General features: G+C 37.4%; 1 protein-coding gene across 1 annotated transcript in view; it reads left to right on the top strand.

Annotated features, from left to right (window-relative positions):
• Positions 1-20,670, top strand: part of TNIP3 (TNFAIP3 interacting protein 3) — a 101,467-nt gene that overhangs the window by 57,986 nt on the left and 22,811 nt on the right. Inside the window, exons 4-8 of the mRNA XM_059923851.1 lie at positions 8,960-9,046; positions 12,246-12,326; positions 14,022-14,087; positions 15,548-15,655; positions 17,709-17,837. Coding sequence (XP_059779834.1) covers positions 8,960-9,046; positions 12,246-12,326; positions 14,022-14,087; positions 15,548-15,655; positions 17,709-17,837 — 471 coding nt within the window. The remainder of the gene's footprint in view (positions 1-8,959; positions 9,047-12,245; positions 12,327-14,021; positions 14,088-15,547; positions 15,656-17,708; positions 17,838-20,670) is intronic.

Below are 20,670 nucleotides of genomic sequence, written 5' to 3'. Positions count from 1 at the left end.
AGAAGGAAGAGTAACATCAGCCTCTGGGTTCAGAGATTTGTAAATTTGTGACACTATTAAGGAAGCTAAATTCTTGGCTTGGGAGATACCACGAATAAACACGTTCGTAAGAGTTGTTTAGCAAATATGTATTCTTTATATTCTTGATCTGTTTAGCTTTGTGACAGAATGTGGATCTCTCGTAGGGACTTCTAAACCTAAGATGGGTTTTGGAATCTAATGCCTCAAGAAGTCTTCTTTCTCAAGCAAGCCTTCCCATTTCTAGTTTGGTTAGAAACAATTTCTTTAATGGGCATGGGGAAAATACTAGCGAAATGGGCACTTTCAGCTCTCACTGAAGAAGGCTCATAGTATTCTAATGTCTACCATCTAGATGAAATCCATCTTAAGACTCTTTTTACCTTCTTTTGTACTTGTGAGGGGAGTGAGGCTGGACCCACAAAGTATATAAATATCTTTTCCTATGGGATTCTGGGATAGGTAGCAAAAAGTGAGATAATTTATTCCTTTTTTTTTTTCTTCAGTAAGGAACATTTACTTTTTTAAAGTAAATGTTCCTTAAATCAGTAAGATCAGCTAGTAAATATTTGCAATATTTTCAAGCTATCATATTGAGAGATTTTCTTTGAGTCAGGCTCATTTTCAGACAAAACAGTCCCAATATACACTATTTGATCACTTGTGTTTCCACAAGTCATCACCATAGGCTCCCATTATTCCCACGTCATCTTTATATGTACATGCCCTTTCTTAATTACTATATGTAACTATAATTTTTGCTATTTAAAAATAGTATCTAAAGCTATGATATGTTGAGATGTATTGTCTCAGGAAGAAAGTAGTCTCTTTCACCTGAGGTCTCCAGGCTAATCGCTTGGTGATTATGAAATGATGCAGAAAGGATTTCATCATCAGTGGAATGACCCCTCTAATCTTCAGATTTTATATTCAAAAACCAGAAAATACATGAAAGACATGTCTGTTTTGCTCATCTAGTACTTATCACATGTCCAATACACAGTCCATAATCAATAAATATTTATTATAAGAATGAGTACATGAATGAAGGTGAAGTCAACACATGTAAGCTAAGTACAAGAGAAAAATAAAGTGATTTGCAAAGATACCGAGTGATCATGGATTAAAGTCCTGGCAGAGAAGAGAACATTAAAAAATTCAAATGCAGGATTACAATTTTCAAAGGCTAAATTTCTCTTTTCTGACCACCAGTCACTGGCAGTAGAAATTAATCTCTAGGCAAGTAGTGACGGGAACTGGTAAGATTTTGTTTGGATATGATCTTGAAGGTCAAGCCAGTTCATATGTAGCCCTCAAGAAAGCTCAACTCCCTTGAAACTTTTCTGAATTATATTTCTTAATGACTCAGGCTCCTGTATCAAACAAAGTAAATTATGTTTTGTCCAATAATCTTTAGCTATGTTATTCATGTCTCCTCGCATAGGTGAAAGGTTCTTTGTGGGGAACAAGCCAGGGGGACTGAGTTCTGGTATGGGTTCAGCCACCCACTCATCACGTAATGACCATGGGCAAGTCACTTCTCAACTCTGAACCTCAATTTAATCCTTCTTAACATCAAAGATGCCTCTTCAGACAGCTGCATGGGACTGTTAGGAAGTTCAAATTGAAGCAGATAAAATTTTTCAAACCACAGAACTCACATGTGCAAAATTGTAATTTTCTCCATTTTTTAAGCTGAATTTAGTTTCAATCTAGGACCCCTATCCTGTCTTTTAGAAGATAATTTAATCCAGTTGACTTCAGGAAATCTCAGCCACTTCAGCGTTTTCTCAGGCAATTTATATTTTCAGTGCAGCCTTATGCAGGGGTTCTCTCCTCTGTCTTCTTCTCCCCACAGCAGCACCTACAGTCTGTGATGCAGATTTTGTGGAAAAATGCAGGTGGAGTAGAGTTGCCAGATGTGACAAATAAAAATACAGGATGCCCACTTAAGTTTGAATTTCAGATAAACAACAAAATACTGCATCGGACATACTGTTACAAAAAAAGTTATTGTGCATCTAACACTCAAATTTATCTGGAGGTCCTATGTTTTTCTAGCAACTTCAGGGTGAAGGTACCAGGTTGCAATAATCCATCATCTTACACTGCCATTAGCACTGGTATAATCTGCTCCTTGGGCTCTTTTCATTGGCTTATTGCTTCACTGGCAATCACTGAAGCTCCCAGGTTCCTCTTCTCATCTCCTGTCCTCGGATCCATGTGATAAATACTGCATTTTCCCCAATTTGACAGCAAAGCATTCTTAAATCCACAAAACCCTAGTTAACCACTGTTACATCCTTCTCAGGAATGCAGGAAATTTCTGACTCTGCTTCCACACCACTCTGTGTTTGAGGTGTCTGTCTCAGGACCTCCCTACCTAGACTTGCTGCGAAGTCCCAGATGTGTGCTATGCAGAAGTTCTCAAGACTTGCCCCTTCCCCAGGTTTACCTCAGGGGGTAAGGCCAAAGCTCTCTCTGCTCTTTGATGTTCAATCTAGGCTGTTCGATAGATGATGGATGAGCCCCTAGAAGAGTTCTACTCAGTTTCCCCAAGAGGACTCACAACATTCAGGGCTATTTTCCCCTGATTCTTTTCTCATTTTTCCTCAGGGCCATATACCTTTTTTTACTCTTCTCTGGGTGGGATGGGGTAGGGAGTGTGGAAGAGGTAAGGAATAGGTTATACCATCTCTTCATCTACCCTCTCTTCTGTCAGTTGTTTATGGTATAAGATTTTATGGCTTGATTCTGATTTTTCTCAAACATTTTGTTATGAAAATTTCAAATATATAGCCAAGTTGAAAGGATTTTATGGTGTACACCCATAGATTTTACTATTAAAACTTCACTCTACTTGTTTATCATATATCTATCCATCTACCCACCGCACGTTTCATCCATCAATCCATGTTACTTTTTGAAGCATTTCAAAATAAATTTCACAAAAGGAATTAATCTTTAAAAAATTTTTAAAAATATATTACTTTCAGAAATACTAGCTCTTGCAATTCAAAGCTTTGGTTTTCAGGATTGTCTCTAGAGTTTGAAGAGTCTATTTTGAAGTTCAAAGGCTGAACAGGGACTGTTTTTCCCTTTGCATTCAATGACAAACTTACTCAGCCCTGAGACGAAAAATATCTCTTACTGAACAAAGAAAGGATTAGTTACATGAAACAAAGAACCATATGTGTTTGGGGGAATCACCAGTTAATACTTCAAGAGATTAACTTATCTCATAAGATATAATAAAGCACTGTACAAATGCAGGAGATATTATTGAAGACCACATTTATACCTTTTTAAAATTCCCTCGTAACATGTATAATCATTTATATTATTTATTTATTAAATATTAACTAGGATTAGGAGAAAAAAATTTAAGGAGGTTTTGTATGGAGACAAAATAATATTGATCACGTAACCAAAATAAAAAAGGGTGAAATATTTACCTATAAAATGAATAAAAAGAAAATACATTTAAACAGAACAGCTTTTTAAAAATGGAAACCCCTACTTGATCCTTTCTGATTTGGAGACAAAACATATAACGTTGTTTATCCCTGTGGTCATTCTCCTCTGGGCTGTGTTCTGAGATGTAGAAGTGTACTATGATTTCCTACTGAAAATTTATACATAAACAGGTTTATTTTTTTTAAATGTGTATGTCACTACTCTGTACTCTGAAGGTACTATGTCAGTTCCCAAGGCTGAAATCATAAATATCGACCCTGCCTTCCAGAAACTTACAGCCTTGGGAGAGAAAGGTACATAAAATTAATGACAGTTTTACAATAAGTGCAGGAATTGATGCTTCACAAAGTGCCCTGGATCACAAAGGAGGAGGTAACTAACTGCTCTGGAAAACCAGGGGAGACTTCAAAGGGGCTGCTGGTCAGGCTGTGTCAGATGGTTTATTGCTTTGGGCAACGCTGAGAAATCTTTAGACGTGGAAGTTTCATAAATTCTGCAGTTTCCTAAAGACTAGAGAATAGTCAGCAAAGTCCAATTTGCCCTGTGATGTATCTGCAATGCACTAAAAACTAAAAGTGTGCAGTGGAAACAGACATGTATGTACTGCATGGAAGAAGTGCTTCAAAGCGCCCACCTGGAGGGACACAAGCCCGTATCCCCCTTGAGGCTGTGGAATTTGGGACATGCCTCTCATGGGACTCTTCTAGTCCAAACCCAGGTTTGGGGTATGAAAGAGAGGTAATTTACTAGTTTGGAGGCCAAGAAGTTGACTTTTCTGATCTTGAGATCTTCTACAACCTCTTGAGAAGATACATAACTCAGCAACATTACAGATTTAGTTTGGGGTGAGGAGGAGGCTTTACGTGTGTTTGAGCACTACGTGTACTTGCATAAGCACTAACATAATTGGCACTATTTTAGGTTCGAGAAATATAGAATGAACACAACAGACAACAACTGCTGTCATGGAGTTTAAGTTCTAATGGTGGGAGGCAAAGAACAAAGAAGAAAAATATATAGGGTATGATATACAGTGCTGTGGAAAAGCACTGGGAAAGCAGGAAAAAAAAAAAAAAAGCAGGAAAGCACTGGGATGGAGAGTAATTTTAAATGGGGGAGGGGTAGGTAAGATCTTAATAAAGAGATGACATTGAAGCAATTACCCATTTGGGGTGGAGGGTGGGATGAGCCATGAGGTTATCTAGGAGAAAGATAGTTCTGGGCGGACAGAACAGGGAGTGTACACGAGAGGTTCATGGACCAGCAGTGTGGCCAGGACATAGAGCAGAGTGAACAAACAGGAGGACACTGAGAAAGAAGTCAGAGGAGCACAGGCTAGAGTGTCTAGTACCCTGTGGGCCACTATAAAGAGTTTTGCTTTCTCTCTGAGATGGGAAGCCATTGAAAGGTTTTGAGCAGAGGAGTGACATGAAATGACATATTTTAAAGACCCACAGTGGCTACTGGGCTGAGAATAGATGGGAAAGGAGCAAGAGGGGAAGCAAGGAACATTGCAATAATATTGCAATAATCCAGGTAGGAGATGATGGTGGCTTGATCAATGCGGAGATGCTAAGCATCTTGCCCAAGGTCACATATTTAGTAAAGGATGGAACTAGGATTTGACACAGAGACAGATGTCAGTAACTACTGGATGTTCTCAAGAATTTTCATGTGAATAAAATCAGGAAGTAATCATTAAAGTTTCCATTTTGAAAATTTATAAAATTGTATGTTTATTTCACTCTCTCCTTAAACTGGGAAGTCTCTAGGCTCTTGTGGCAACATGCTACTCTCCTTTCTGTGTATGTTTATAGAGAGCCTAAAAAATGTTCAGATAGACTGGGTACAGGCTGTGAGGAAAAAGAGGAGTCAAGGATGACTCCACAGTTCTTAGTCCAGAGCATGGAATTTGTCATTGTCATGGGGAAGACAAGTTTTGTGAGGGAAGATCAAGAAATAGCTTTTATGTAAGTGGATAAGGAGGTACCTATTAAGCAACCAAACAGGTATGGTGAGTAGGCAATTAATATAGGTGCCTGGATTTCAGAGGTGTGGTTCATTCTGAGTGCCCCAGGTGAACTGATTATTAAATATTTTGATTACCATGAGATGTTAAGTATTTTGAATATTACTTTTGATAATGTCTATTAAGTGGTATTGCAGTTGTCTAACCCATTTAGTACATAATGTGCATATCCAGGTTTATTTTTACTAAAAAGCCACTTTGATCATATAATTCCTTTCCTCAAGGGTCTTTAGCAGTGCCTCATGGCCTATGCAATAAACTTAAAATTTCTTAGTCTGAAATTAAAAGCCTTTCACAATTTGATCCAAATCGACTTTAGATAGACCACATGAGCCCCCCTCTAGTTACACTGAGCTTGCTATAATCCTTCATATTTAGGCTTGTCTATCTCTGTTTCATTTAAGTTGCTCCCCTTACAATAATATATCTCAGTTCTCACCATCTATGAAAATCCTATCCAGCCTTCAAGGCCCAGCAGAAATTCCAACTCTTGCAATAATGATTAAAGCTGTGAATTCTTACGGTCATGTCTCTCTCTCTCTCTCTCTCTCTCTCTCTCTCTCTCTATATATATATATATATATATATATATATTTATTTATTTATTTATTTATTTATTTATTTATTTATAGATATGTAAATTTCATTAGAAGTAGGAACTTTTGTTACTTTTGTTTATTTTCCTTTGGAACCCACTTAGTGCCATGTGCATAGTAAGTGATGTGTAAATGATTGATGGTCCCTATCTTTAAGGTCATATCATTATTAACATCTAAGCTCTTCTATGTATTATCATAGACAGCAACCCCAGGAAGAAGACACCTCTACTATCCCTAGTTTACAAATGTGGAAGATGAGACTTAGGGGCCTTAAGCATCATCCCCAGATTTACAAGCAGTGAAGGTAGAGCTGAGATATGAATCCAGATGACTGGACTCTAGAGTCAGATGTTTAGTCACCACTACGTATGTACTCTGTCTCCTACCTAGATAGCACATTCACTTAAAAATCTATGCAAATAGATTCAGGAAGCAAAGGAGGTTTTTTAACCCCCATTCTAAATGGATATTAAAGAAAAAGCCATGTTTATTTTACCTGCCAAAGAATCCCTCCAAGCATGTATAGAAATGTGATGATCTCTCTTGAACTAATTTTGAGAGAATTATCATCAACCGGAATGATAGTTACAGACCACTGACCGGTAGTTCCTTGGTCCTTTACTTCACCATATTTCCCTCTGTTAGTTATTTTCCTCTAGAGATTATTTTATTCACTTGAGAAATGAGGACTCTTCAAAATCACTTTGGAAACATGGAGTGACATGTCCATTTCTCTGAAAGTTATTGCAGCTAGTGAGACTTCTCATGAAACAAAGCTTGACTAAAAGCCAGACTCTTAAAGTATATAGCATATGTGAAAGGGATGGAGGTGAGGTGAAGAGAGCATATGTAACAGAAAATATCCAGTTTATTCCTAGGACTGTACTAATGCAAATTCCTTTTTTCTCAAACCGAACTTGGGACACTCCAGAAGAGTTATTGTTTATTCATAAATCACCAGTTGGCTCTCTGGAGCTAATAGAAAATCTGTTTGTTGTTAAACTGCCATAGCAGAAAAAGAGGGAAAAATTTATAATGAAAAATGCAAAGATACAGGATTTCCATTCAGTAGAATCACTCACATCATGATGGGTTACAACGATGAATGTGCAACAGGATACCCACACAGAGGGGACCCAAAGACGACAGTGCCTGGCAAGAAAATGTTCTTTCTAACCATTTCTTTAGGTCAGTGTTAACACATCCACAGGGTTATTATTACCAAATACACAAATAAGGCTGAAGGGAACCTTGAACCATATATAATTATGTTTTGTTTGTGTGTGTGTGTGTGTGTGTGTGTGTGTTTGGGGCAGGGATTGAGAGGGAAAAAATATATTTTTATGTTATTGTCTTTTTTATTCTTTTCTGATGAGTAGATTTTACTGTTAATGAAGTGTCAGTCTCCAGGAAATCCCTGCTTATATTCCCTAAAATCGAATCATATGTGAGTCATAAGTTTTACCTTTAGAACTCTGAACAATTTCATTCCCACTTGTATTTTTGGATATTGCCTTAAGGAAATATCATTCTATTTCACTCAAGTGTACCCCCCAAACAGACCAAGAAACCAGCAGAAAGTAAATACACACACACACACACACACACACACACACACACACACACTCCAGGTGGAGAGAGCCACAGATATCAGGGGGCGTGACCAGTTCAGGAAGCAGAGGGAATTCAGTTCGTCTGGAGCCCAAGAATTGGAGATGGGTAGAAGATCTAAAGGAGAAAAAGGAGGGCCAAATCTTAGCCACCCATTCATTCCCTTTTAAAGAATCTGAATTTCAGGAGTTTAAGGATTTATCCTACGTATATGTGGATATCAAATAGGGAGGTCTAAAGAAAAACGTAAATTAAGTGATTGACTAAATTCTTCCTTTTCTCCTTTCAGCAACACATTCTTTCCTTTCTATATTGTTGCCTTGTCTTCTGTTCCCTCTCCTCCAAGTCAAGAATGAGGTCTTCTGCTCTATCACGGCCCATCTGTGTAGCTCCAAACATCTGCTTTCCGTGCTTTTATCTGCCTTACTTATAATGTGCTCCATTATCTCAGTGCCCTGTAAAACGACAAGCCAACTCATTAAAGCTAAATGTTAGTGCAAAGATTTTACTTCCATGGGATCATGGAGAAAATGTGGACAACCTATGGAAAAGACAGTCTTGAGACTTTACACTTGAGAACCAAGTTTAAACTTCCTGCCAATACAGAAGATTAGTTTTTACGAACAATACCCAATAACTTTGTAATGAATTATTTTCTTTTCAGTTCCATGAGAATTATGTATGACTCATTAAATTCTGCACAGCTAAGCTGACATGTATAAGGCGTTGCCAGAAAATCCTTCCCTTAGGGAAGCAAGGAACTGGGCTGTCAAAAAGTCAACAGTTACCTAATTGATCTGGAAATACAGTGAAGTTACGGCAGCTAGTCTACTGAGGAAAGACTTGGCTTGCCTAGGCCTTCTGTGGTAACTTCTTCCTCCAGTGGGAGAAACTGCCAGTAAGGGAAGAATGGCAATTTACATACCATAGCAAGGCTTATCTGCCTTGTGTGTTAGTCACAGCCTGCAGCTTGAGACATGCTGGGAAATCCCTATCTGGAAGAGAAGAAAAGTTATAATCACACTTGCTGTGCTTTTAACCTTATTCTGTATAATTCACATACAGAGTCACTTCTGTATATTTTCAGTGAAAAACTGTTGCTATTATTTTCTATCATCAGTTAACTATTTGTGTGGTATTTTAAAAATTATATATATATTTGCTCTCACTTTAAAAGACACCATTAAGAGATATTTTCTTTGCTTTTTTCTTTCTGCTCTCCAAGACTCCAGGAAAGCCAGCTTCCGTGACACATTTCCTACAGTCCACAACTAGAATGAGTGGTACAGAAAGTTCTACGGAGCATGCAGAGGTAAGAACGCACTTCTAGGGGATGAATTGACCATATATATCATCGACAGCATTGCTAATGGCGAATTATGCAATGATTAATAAGAGTAGAAATGGCTAGTTTGCTTTCTTTAGCTAAGATCTGCTCTATATATTTCAAGAATGTTATTCAACAAAGGAAAAATATCTAGGTGACTGGTTACATTTCCTTTGACACCTCTGAGCTACATTTCTTCTTTTACAAAGGGAGAAATAAAATCTTGTCCTGTCAGCTTTTCAATTCTATGTGTTTCATATTTTGCTCTTGATTTCAAGGAATTTGGTTTAATGTAAAATGTAAAAAGAATATTATATTTGTGTGGTTAGAAATAAAAGCTATTATAGCAATAGAGTATCTATGGTGAAATACTTCTATATACGTAATTAATACCACAGTCATTGTTCTGTTACTGGTTACTGCAACAGATACTTACTAATTGAATGAATGAATGAAAGTGCTTTCTTAAAGATTTTTTTAGAGATAACTAATATATAATAGGAAATTGAGACTTTTTGGTACATTTAGGTATTTAATTTAGCAGTCTCAGAACTTGGATCTTTTAGAAGTTGGTCTGGGTATTAGGGTAAATGAGAAATCAAGGTCCAAATACTTTGAACACAGATTACATTTTATAGGGGATAAATGTTCTTTAAATGAGCCCTTAGAAGGACCAGTGACTAAAAATCTTTCTATGCCTTTATTAGCAACTGGGAAGCACAGCAAAAACAAGTGAAAAGTTTCCCCAAAACTTTGTACTTAACTGATTTTCTTTCATTTTAATGCACACCTAAGACATATGAATGGTGGTAAAATGTTGATTAACCCTCAGAGAAATCCCTTGTGATACATTTATGACTTATAAGCCATACCTATTGCTGTGCTTTCTCTGTCTTGCAGATTTAATATCTTTACTAAATCATTTTATAAATGATTTTTATAAAGTTATTTAAAAATAACTCATTTATAAGAAAATCAAGGGTCAAAATATTTCATAATGTTTTTCCAGAGAAAATTATATATGGAAAAAAATGCATACTATCTGATTACTCTTAATCTAGATTCCCAGAAAGTAGGGTCATACAAATATTTGTTGGTCACAGATTTTTTTTTTTGGTCTATATCACAAATAGAAAAAAGACTTTTTGAGGACCTAAAATTCATATTGCGAAGCATGGTATGGAATGGAAGAAGCTTGAACTTTAGTGTAACTCATGATAATCAGTGGTGTTTATTAAAAATAGAGGTGGGATAAATAGGTGGAGCACAGAGGATTTTTAAGACAGTGAAACTATTCTCCATGATACTACAAATGATAGATACATGTCATTACTCATTCGTCTAAATCCATAGAATGTACAACAGCAAGAGGGAACCCTAATGTAAACTGTGGATTTGGGTGATAATGATGTGTCAATGTAGGCTCATCTATTAACAAATATACTGCTCTGATGGGGGATGCCAATAACGGGGAAGGCTACCCATTTGTTGGGGCAATAGGTATGTGGGAAATCTCTATACTCTCCACTCAATTTTTCTGTGAACCTAGAACTGCTTTAAAAAGTAGTCTGTTAAAAAGAAGATAGAGGTGCTATGGCTCCCTTTCAGAAATTCTGATCGGTGTTCAGGGTGCCCTACGTTTAGCAAGCTCCCAGGGTGATTCTGATGTGCTCTAGTGGTGAGAACCACTGGTCTAGAATCCAGTCTCACCAAATCGCTGCTTCACAGAGCCCAGGACACACTAAGTAGGGTTGGCTCACAGCATTCTCCAAATCAAAGATGCCTGATATTTAGTCTGTGCTGATCCAGAATAAGTCGAGTCCCTTGGAAGTCTTCCTAAAAAAGGGAAATCTCAATTGCAGGACCCAACATATTTGTCACCTGGAAATTGATGTCACTTCTGACACTGGGCTAAACCACCTTGAGGTCAGAAGCAGGTATAATCATTCTCATTGTGTTGACCTACAGAAGAATGGCTTTTTAAATGCAGTCTTACTTACACATGGATCTGAATAGGAAGTAGCTAAGAAAACTAAGAACAGCATCTATAGAGGTATAAAATACCGTCAAATCCTAAAACATTGTGAGACAAAGGTAGGTAGAGAAAAGATAGAAAATAGTTTTATAAATCATTTCTAATGAAAAAAGTCCTTGAAATCCTATGATGATTGCAAAACAGCATTTCCTGTAACGCTTGTGGCAAAGGCCAACATGTTTTGAAAATATTTCTTAATTGCTCATGAATACCCTTAAGCAATTTCGTGGTCCACAATAGCTATTGAGCCTGAAACTGAATAGCAGATTTAGGGACGACCCTCATTACCCCATTCATTGTATTACTTATATGACTCAGCCATGCGATGGTTTTAAGACTACTGAGTTAAAACAGAGAAAACAGTACTTAAGAAAACTTTGTTGATGGTCGATTTAGACAGATGTCAGGGAGTTTCCAGAGCTTTTGTGCTTTCTTTAAATGAATAATATTTTTTTTTTTAAAAACTGAAAAGAAAGGTGGTTAGTTTTTCACCATACCAATGATTTATTATTAATCTAAATTTGTCACCTAGTAGCTTTATACAAAGGGCTGGTTAAAATTACAAAATACCAGATAATCTATGCCCACCTCTATAACATAATCATAATGATGGTCATTGAGGTAGTTAATTTATTGTATTATTGTTTCAGAATCAATTTGTTGCCATTTAACTGTAGTGTGTTGGTCTTTTTTTCTTGGTGGTTCTATCACTTCTCTGACTTTTGCCAGGGCCACTCTTCAGATCATGGGTATGTCTACAAAAATGAGTTTTTAGAAATGTTTACCAGGTAAATACCTAACATATATCCATGAAACTTACTTGATTTCTATATACATTATACTCTGAATTTTCATTTTTTTGGAAAAGGATTGAAATCCAAATTCATAAAATCCTAATTTCTTGCTTGTCCATTATATAGATACATTTGTAATTTATTAGAGAATTATTTTGGTACTTAATTCATATAAAAGAGTCTAAAATATAAAGCTTTGTCATCAACAGGTCTCTATGAAGGACTATGGTGTGAGCATTATTATTGCTAAAATATTTTTATGAATTACAACACGAGAGTTTGTGAAGAGAAGCATTTCTCCTGTTTATAGACTGTTCTGTTTCACTCTTTTTCTTTTTTCTTTTTTTTTTTTAAGTGGACTCAATCATCGAGAAGAAAGAACTTAACAAATTCCCTTGAACAAAAGATAAGGTGCCTGGAAAAACAGAGAAAAGAGGTAATTTTGAAATATTAGTTGAAGCAACATGTGCCGTGGATTAATGCTGAGAATAAAATAGGCACCTAGTGCCTTTTATTTTTGTTATTGGGTCACAGTATTTATCTTAAGGATACTGGACTGCATTATTTTGAGAGCAAATACTTCTTTCTTATTCACCTACATATCTCTTACTCGGTCTCTCAGTGCTTGTGCAAATGAATAAAAATGACAAAGCCATAAATCCAATAATTATAATCTTAATTTTTTTTTAAACTTAGACATTTCCTCCACATGGGTTAGGTGAGCTTATCATCTGTGCCCTTTATGCTTGGCACTTGACACTCCTTGAAACTCAAACTGTCAGAGGCTTTATTGCATCATTGATTAGGTGCTATGACTTCATGAGTTGGGCATCTGACCAACAGGGGTTAAGGAGCATTATCATAAAAGAAATTTGTTTTAAAATGTCATCGGGAATGTGATGGATATTATTTTGAGTTCTGTTTTTCTGAGTTTAATGAATATTAGAACCTCTTTATTCTCCTTGACAGAGAAAAAGGTAAAAAGTTAACAGTTTTGGCACTCTGTTGTCAATTTTGTAATTCCTTTTCGAAATCATTTTCTATGCTACAGCCTTCATGTCTTCTCCTATGGTTTCCTCTACCCTTCTTTGATACTGCATAAAATAGTGTGCCCTTCTGGAAAATTACTGAACTATAGCAGAGTAATGTTACCATAGCATAGAAATGTTAGTCCCTAAAATAACAACAGATCAGGGATCTTTACATAATAATATTATATAGTCTTATACTAAATAGTCATATCTATTTCCAGCATAAGAGTTACCTAGCAACTGCCACTCTGGATTAGATATTTTGTTTTGTAATTAAGAGAAAGTCTTGCTACATTTTAGTCATTGTGACAGTCTTCTCCATGTCTGTCCCATATTTATAGGGGTTGGAATTTCTCTTAATGTGGAAAGTTGTAGACTTCCCTTACAAGAAAACTGAAAACAGGTCTCAGTGTTTTTTCTTTCATCTATTTGGCACACAGTTTTAAAACTTTCAAATTGTTTGCAGCCTAAATTGTTTCTAAATATTTTCTTATGACAAGACTATTATTCCCTGAAAAACCTATGCTTCCAAAAAGGTGATATTATCCATTAGCTGAGTATATAATACAAATCATGTACTGATTTTTTAAAAAAACACAGTATTGCAAGCAAATGATTATCAGTTAATTGAACTTGGAATTTTTTAATATAAATTCTGCCTTTAAAAAGCTAGAAGAAATATTTCATTATACAAATCAATGTAAGCACAAAAAATATGGAAAGGTTTGAAAAAAGGCCCTTCAAATATTAATAAATCTTACATAAAACCATTAATACTTACAATTTTTATCAGATTCTGGTTAGATTAAACAAGAAGATGAAAATTCAAATAACTAAGCAAAGTTAGAAGTTGCTAATAAACTGTTCAACTGACTAGTCAAGATATACCTAAGGCTTAATAGTTTTTCATATGTGAACCAATTATGAAAGGCGAATGTGTTCAATTAACTTATCCCAGATCTACCAGAACTTGGTGGAAGGAATACTGTCTTCACCCATGGCTTCCAAAACCTTAGTAGCCTCGAAAAGTGATTTCATTTTGGCTAAATTTCCAAATGGGCAAAATCCTGTGTTGATTTACCAAACTTTAATAATTTCAGCTCCTGGAAGTTAACCAGCGATGGGATCAGCAATTTAGAAGCATGAAAGAGTTATACGAAAGAAAGGTATTAAAAAAAAAAAAAAAAAAAAAAAAAGAAAGGTAAACACCGCTCTGTTTGGTATTTGCTTTAAATCAGTAATCTGGGGGAGACAAGTATGTGAAGATTCTCATTGATTTCAACTACAGGAGATTTGTGGATAGCCAGCTGTCTGTTGAAAAATGATAAGGGGGAGGGTGCTGAGTGCATTATTGGCCTCTTGGTACTGAAGATTAATGAACGAAGGAACGTGTCAGTGAAATGTCTTAAGCATGGCAAAAGAAAGGTACTAAATATAGCCCCCAGTGCTGTCTCTAGAGTTCTTGCCCACATTTATCATAGCTCACACAGTATCCTGGCCTCGGCTTTGTTACTAGCAGCCATAAAAACACAAGGTCATAAGTGCGGTGAGAAATGGCTTAAAGTTCATACTTTTTTATGCAAGGCTACTTCTCTAATTCTTTACAGCATAAGCTGTTTTCCACAGTAAAAGAGACAAGCAGTGTTAGCGGTGAAAGTGTGAGGGGAAGTGGGGAATCCCTTCTTCTCTCCAAAGCATGTTCTCTGTCAAGAAACTTTTGCTTTGGTGAGAAAGAAATTTTTAGGAGGAAATATATTTTAAAGGGTAAAAGTCAGTTTATAGTTTAAAACCATTCCATGTTCTAAAAGAGAGGAAAGAGAAAGTAAACTCCCCCAAATAATTCAGAATCAAGAAACTTGACCACAAGTGAGTAATACATTAGTATTGCTCTTTTCTTCCTCATTTTGATACTCAGAGTATTAAATTTGGAAAGAGCAGGATAACGTTTCACTACACCAGGCCATGGTCAAGCCACCTTATAATATTCGGTCTGGACAGCTTTGGGATCTCCGAATTTTAAGGCACATGATCCCAGAGAAAATTGTTTAAGCTGCCTTCCTGAACGGCTTGCAGCTGCATGAAGACCCAGGGTTAACAATGGTCACAGTTCCCATCTTTGATGAACTGCCTGTCCCTAAGGCTTTTCTCACTGGACCCTTGTCACTCAGACGACTAATTTGGCATTTAGTAGCAGGTCAGATGCTGCAGGTTACTGATGAGTTAAAGGTCATGTCTGTTTTTCGGCAAGGTAGGCGTATTCGCTTATCCCCTATCCTTCGCTGTCCTTTTCAGATCAGATGAGGCACACCTTGCGAGCTGAGAATAGAATGACAAGCCTAGAAGGCTCCCTTAAGGTCTACGGGTCTATTTCCTCGAAAGTGGCGCGGTCTAAGAGAAAGGAGGCTGGAGGCCGTTTTGGTGTTTGCTTTTTTTTCTTGTAGAGGAAACTTCTTTTTAAAAGCAAAAGACCCGATCTTGGTTTGGGGCGGTGGGAAGAAGAGCCACTCCCTAGGGGACGCCCAAGACTGAGTCAGTTCTGTCCCCGGGTGCTTAGGCTGGGAATAAATCCAGGGGTTTGTGGGCTTCAGGCGAGGTGTCGGCAGCTGTCTGTGAACCACTTCTACAGGTCGCAGAGCTGAAAACGAAACTGGACGCCGCAGAAAGCTTCCCAGGCACGCTGGGGAAGGAGCTGCCGCAGAGCCAGAGGGAGAGCGACCGGCAGCAGCGCGAGGAGGTGGGCGGGGCTCGGGGAGCGACCTCCCCGCCCCCAGGAGCGCGCGGTAGTGGGTGGGGGCGGGGGCACCTGCCTCCAGACGGTTGAACACCAACCGTTTATTCAAATCAACCCTCTGCAGAGCGGTGACCGATGGGCAAGGCTGTACGGGTTACGCAAGTCCCCAGAGCCAAAAATAGGGGCCACTTCTCTAGAATCAGAAGGCGGGAGGTGCCCGGCTCACTTCCTTCTTTGCCGCGCAAACAGGCAGACCTTCATTTGCCCGGCTCCTCCCGCGGGGAGAACTGAGCCGGGGCTTCGGGGTATCTTTCTCGGACATTGCCGCCTGGGAGAAAATTCATTCTGCGATTTTGCTTTTACTCATACCGATCATTTTTATTACCCGTGTTGATGATAGGACAATTCCTTGTATTTGTACAGCTGCTTTTCAGCTTACAGAGCGCTTTACAAATAAGTGTTACTTTTGTCATCTTAAAAATATAACATTTTTGAAAAGTATCTCACCCTCGTCGTCTCATTTAACATCCTCAGCCCATCTGTGAGGAGACTCTTATTTCTGCCGTTTTAGAGATGAGAAGGCTGAGACGTAGGGCTTCGATGACTTAATGTCGTCGATCATGTAGCACGTGGAAAAATGGGACTTGAGCCCAGTCTCCAGACTGGAAGCCCCCTTTAATCCTCCTGAGAACTAGAAGGTGGCCATTGAGGTGATGGCCTCTCTTAAAATAGACTCCCGGTTTTACTTTACTTATGGGACTCCATGGATTTGTAGAAAATGGGAGGAGACCCTTGAGCTCTAATGGCCTCTCACTTTTTTCAGGCATGTTAGGAAAGAACGAGAAGGGTAGATTTTCTCAGGTGAAGTCTTGTGATGCAGTTGGCTGTATTTTCAAACGTGCACAAATCTTAAGGCAAGGTCACAAATCAGTGCAGACATCATCAGTCCAGGTTCCCTTCCTTGCTTAGCAACTCCCTTTCTGCCACGTAAGAACCTTTCGGTTCCATGTACTCGCAGCACAGGAATCATGGTAATTTTTTCCCTATGCAGTTGGGACCATTTTCTTGTGGAAATAATTTTCTCTTAAACTATGCTAAGTTAGAAAAAGATTGGTAAATTTTCTATGTGTGCATATGGACCTATTCTGTTTAAACAAAGGCAAAGAGAAGTGTTTTCACTTTTAAAGAAAACGACTCACCTAAAGTGGATTTCTTTAATCATTGTGATGGGAAATATTAGCTATTAAAATAATATACTTTAACATATATCTTAGCTACTTCCTCATCTCGATTTACCTAAATTCCAGAATGTTTATTTTACTGGGTTAAAACTGCAGTCTCATTAAAAATTCGATTCACTCCACAAAAAATTTACTGTCCAGAATATAAAATTAAGAGATAGGAGGCAGATGTTGTCTGAATCCAGAGTCTGTTAGTGTCTAAGCCACCGACCTTGCTTCAGGTACTTAAAACACTGGATTCCTTGAAGGTGATCTGGAAAGTGGAGGAGTGATGGCAGTTGGACTAGCTCATCTCCACCTTTTAAAAGTAATCATCAGAACAATACAGTGCTCTGAATAATTATCTGTGGTGAAATGTCTTTTTTCCTGAGGTTTTATCTTTTATCCTCTTCTCCTTCTCTCACCAGTCCTGAATGATGCAGGATTGGGCTTTGAGATATTTGGTATCTTTTGTTGCAATGACACTTTGCATATTAGAACTTTCAGTTATTTTTACCGAGTCACTTTTTCATCACCTTGTAAGGGTGCATAGCAAGTAGCTTTTTCTGCAGACCCATTTGACCCTTGAAAGTGAGGAGTGGGGATTCTGATGGCTTGTTCTGGGGTCACGAAACTTAGTAGCAGTAAGGATAACATAAAGATTTCTTCTATCCTAATCCTGACCTCCACCCAGAGATTATTGCTCAAATGGAATGTTAAGTGAAAATCTAGCAGGTCCTGTTTCTTGTTTGTTTTTTATTTCAGAAGTAGTCCTACAATATCATCTCATCTGAATTTTATTGATTTTGAATTTGTTTTCTTGCTTTCTACTTCAGAAGGAAAAGGAGAGCCTAAATGAAGAATTACATGAATTGAAGAGAGAGAATAAGCTTTTGAAGGAAAAAAATGCTCTCGCGAACCAGAAGAAGCAACATTTTGAATGCGAAATAAAACGCCTCAATAAGGTATCAGGCCAGGTGAAGCTGGAGAGATCACATGAGAGGTTTCTGTATAAAGAGCACTTTCTGGGCTGAGGCTGACAGCAAAATCCACACTGCAATGCAGCTCACAGTCTCCGGGGCTTGCACGGGAGGTCTCTGTAATTGCATAAATCACTCCTCTCTGCTTCGTTCAGCCATACTTGGCTAAGAATTTTTGGGGGAATTCATGTCTCTGCAAAGAATTGTCATTAAAGAAAGAGATAAGGAGAAATTATAGAAGAGAGTAAGAACTTTTTTTTGGTAGTTCAAAGAACCACATAAAGCAAGTGGGTGTTTGCGAATAGTAGCGTTATCTCTTGGTCAACCGCAAAAGTTTCCTGAGGAAAGCAGGCTGCTCTTTAAAATCATCACTGTGGAGCTGCTGAGTGTAATACAGACTATCTGGAAGCAGGCTAAACGCCAAACCCAATAATGAGATGGCAGCCTTCCTGAGAATAAGCCTAAAACTCACCTTTAATGGGGGGTTGGGGAGTAGGGTGTAGGTCTATTAAGAAAATGCTGGTGATTTAATGCCTTTGCTCCAACAATTCAAAGGAGCCTGTGAATTGTTGCAAAAGGATGACGTGTGTGTGTGTGTGTGTGTGTGTGTGTGTGTGTGTGTTGTTGTTTTAATGGACTAAACCTTAATTTTCTTGGGGGGAGGGATTACTGACTTGTTCAGGGAAAAAAAATAAATCCTTTGCTGTTGACTTTTCCAAGAGCCACGTCGTATGTGGACCATAGTAATACTTGTAGTACATGGTTGAGTTGAGATAGTCATCTCTCAAGCTAGATATTTCTTGACCAAAGTAACAGAAATTATCTTCTAAAAAAAGAGTAGGTGGTTGACTGGCCTTAAACACGTGCTCAGTGCTTGCCTTTGGGACCATGTGCCATCTTGTAGTTAAGTAGTGTTCAGAGGTGTAACTTAAATATCCCCAAAGTGTTAACTATATGCCTGTATGGTTGATAGGGTGCTTTACAAATGTCATGCTATGTTTGATCTGTTTATAGGGCAAGTTATTATTCAGGAGAAAATGAGAAATTGGAGATTGGCTTCGTAAACAATGTACTTCTCTGTTGTTTAAGAGAGAAAAACAATGTTCAGAGATACAAATTCAGGGCAAATGAATTTTCTGTCTTAATCACTGCTGGAAATCCTTCGCAAATGAATTAGAGGAACTGAAATTAATTGAGATTATATTTGAAATCTCTCCCATTTTTGATATGTTATTACTTATCAGTTTTCTTCTGTTCTCTATTTCTATAAATGTAGGCACAAGGATATAAAGCCTGTAGAAATTAAAACAGCCAAGAACTCTGTTTTTTACTCAAACCCATGTATAACCTTCATTTTTGTGTAGGTGTGTTTATAGAAAATTTTTTTTAATTAGTAAAAACTTTAAAACTCATGATTATAATCATAAAATCTCAATGAGAAAAATTAATTTGAATAAAATTCAGAGCTTGTCATCTTCTCAAAGAGGATTTTTCTGGTTATCTTAATTAAAATTGCATACTCCACTTCTAATATTTCCTGTTTTAATTTTTCTTTGGAATTCATTGCATTCTAGTATATGCATAATGTCTCATATTTATTATCTTAATTGTATCCTGTCTCCCAGTCTTGATTGTAAGCTCCATGTGGGCAGGATATTTGCAGGGCAGACTTCTCTCCTAGGCAAGATGGACACAGTATTGAGGGCCCACAATACTTACAGTGGCCCATTAATATGCTTAATTCCTCTTAAAGTCAGAGGAAAAAAACTAAAGTATGAGGTTGAAAAAACATTTTCATATTAATATTAACATATTCATCTTTGTAAGAATGCAATTATAATATATAATTTTACTACATATTTATTTGGAGGAAGGGACTCACAAAGACAACAGTCATATGGGGCCCTGAGTTTCTCTATTTTGTTCACTGCTATATTCCAAGTGCCTAGAACAGGGCCTTGCTCATAATATGTTCTTAAATATTTGTTGACTGGATGAATGGATGAATGAACTAATTAATGTAATTTGCTGGTACATAATATGTTCAGTAGCCAACTTTGGCCCTGAGATTCATGCTTTAATAGGCATAACACATTACTTATGAGTAGTAAGAAAAAATAAAAGGTACTTCAAGCCAGAAAAGATTTCATCTCACACATGTATACCTTCAACTGTCACTTTAAAAACATAGATAGAAAGTGATGAGCTATAAAGAGATTTTTTTCTCATTTTTTTCTCATGTAGTGCAAAGAGATTTTTTTCTCATTTAGGTTTTTTCTCATTTAGTATTAGTGTCTAATGAAATGTAAGAAATTATTATTTTACAGTATAGATTTTTCTTCTGTTCTCTTTTACCACTGTAATAAATAGAAGTTACTCAAAATGATGATTTGGGTAGCTAATTGTGCACACCATTCATCACAGCATGGAAATTTGGGGTCCACCCTGCTTGCACAAACCCACTGCCTGCTGACCCGGTCTCAGCAGAAATTGGTAGCATGTCACCTTAGCAATTAACATATGGTTTTCAGAAGTTCACACAACTGTGTGTACTGAATTTTACTTATTTGCTTTGAGGGAGATACCTAAGGGCATTGTTTTCATCAGGTTCTTGACAGAGAAGCCAGATGTTTGATCAAAGTGAGAGAAATTACCTGAGGCTAGTCAACCAGGGCCACCCATGGGCAAAATTGATGTGTCTGACATCTTGCCATTGTGAGATGGGTAGATCTGTTTAGTATATCCGTGCTTATGGTAAACTGCTGCTCTAGAGTAGGTTACAGGTGTTTGTTCAAGGAAGTTGGAAAACCCCAAGATG

This window comes from Balaenoptera ricei, chromosome 5 (genome assembly GCF_028023285.1).
Source record: "Balaenoptera ricei isolate mBalRic1 chromosome 5, mBalRic1.hap2, whole genome shotgun sequence".
NCBI classification, from domain to species: Eukaryota; Metazoa; Chordata; class Mammalia; order Artiodactyla; family Balaenopteridae; genus Balaenoptera; species Balaenoptera ricei.
Note: the sequence above shows the minus strand (reverse complement) of the source record. Positions and strands in the feature narration are given on the sequence as shown.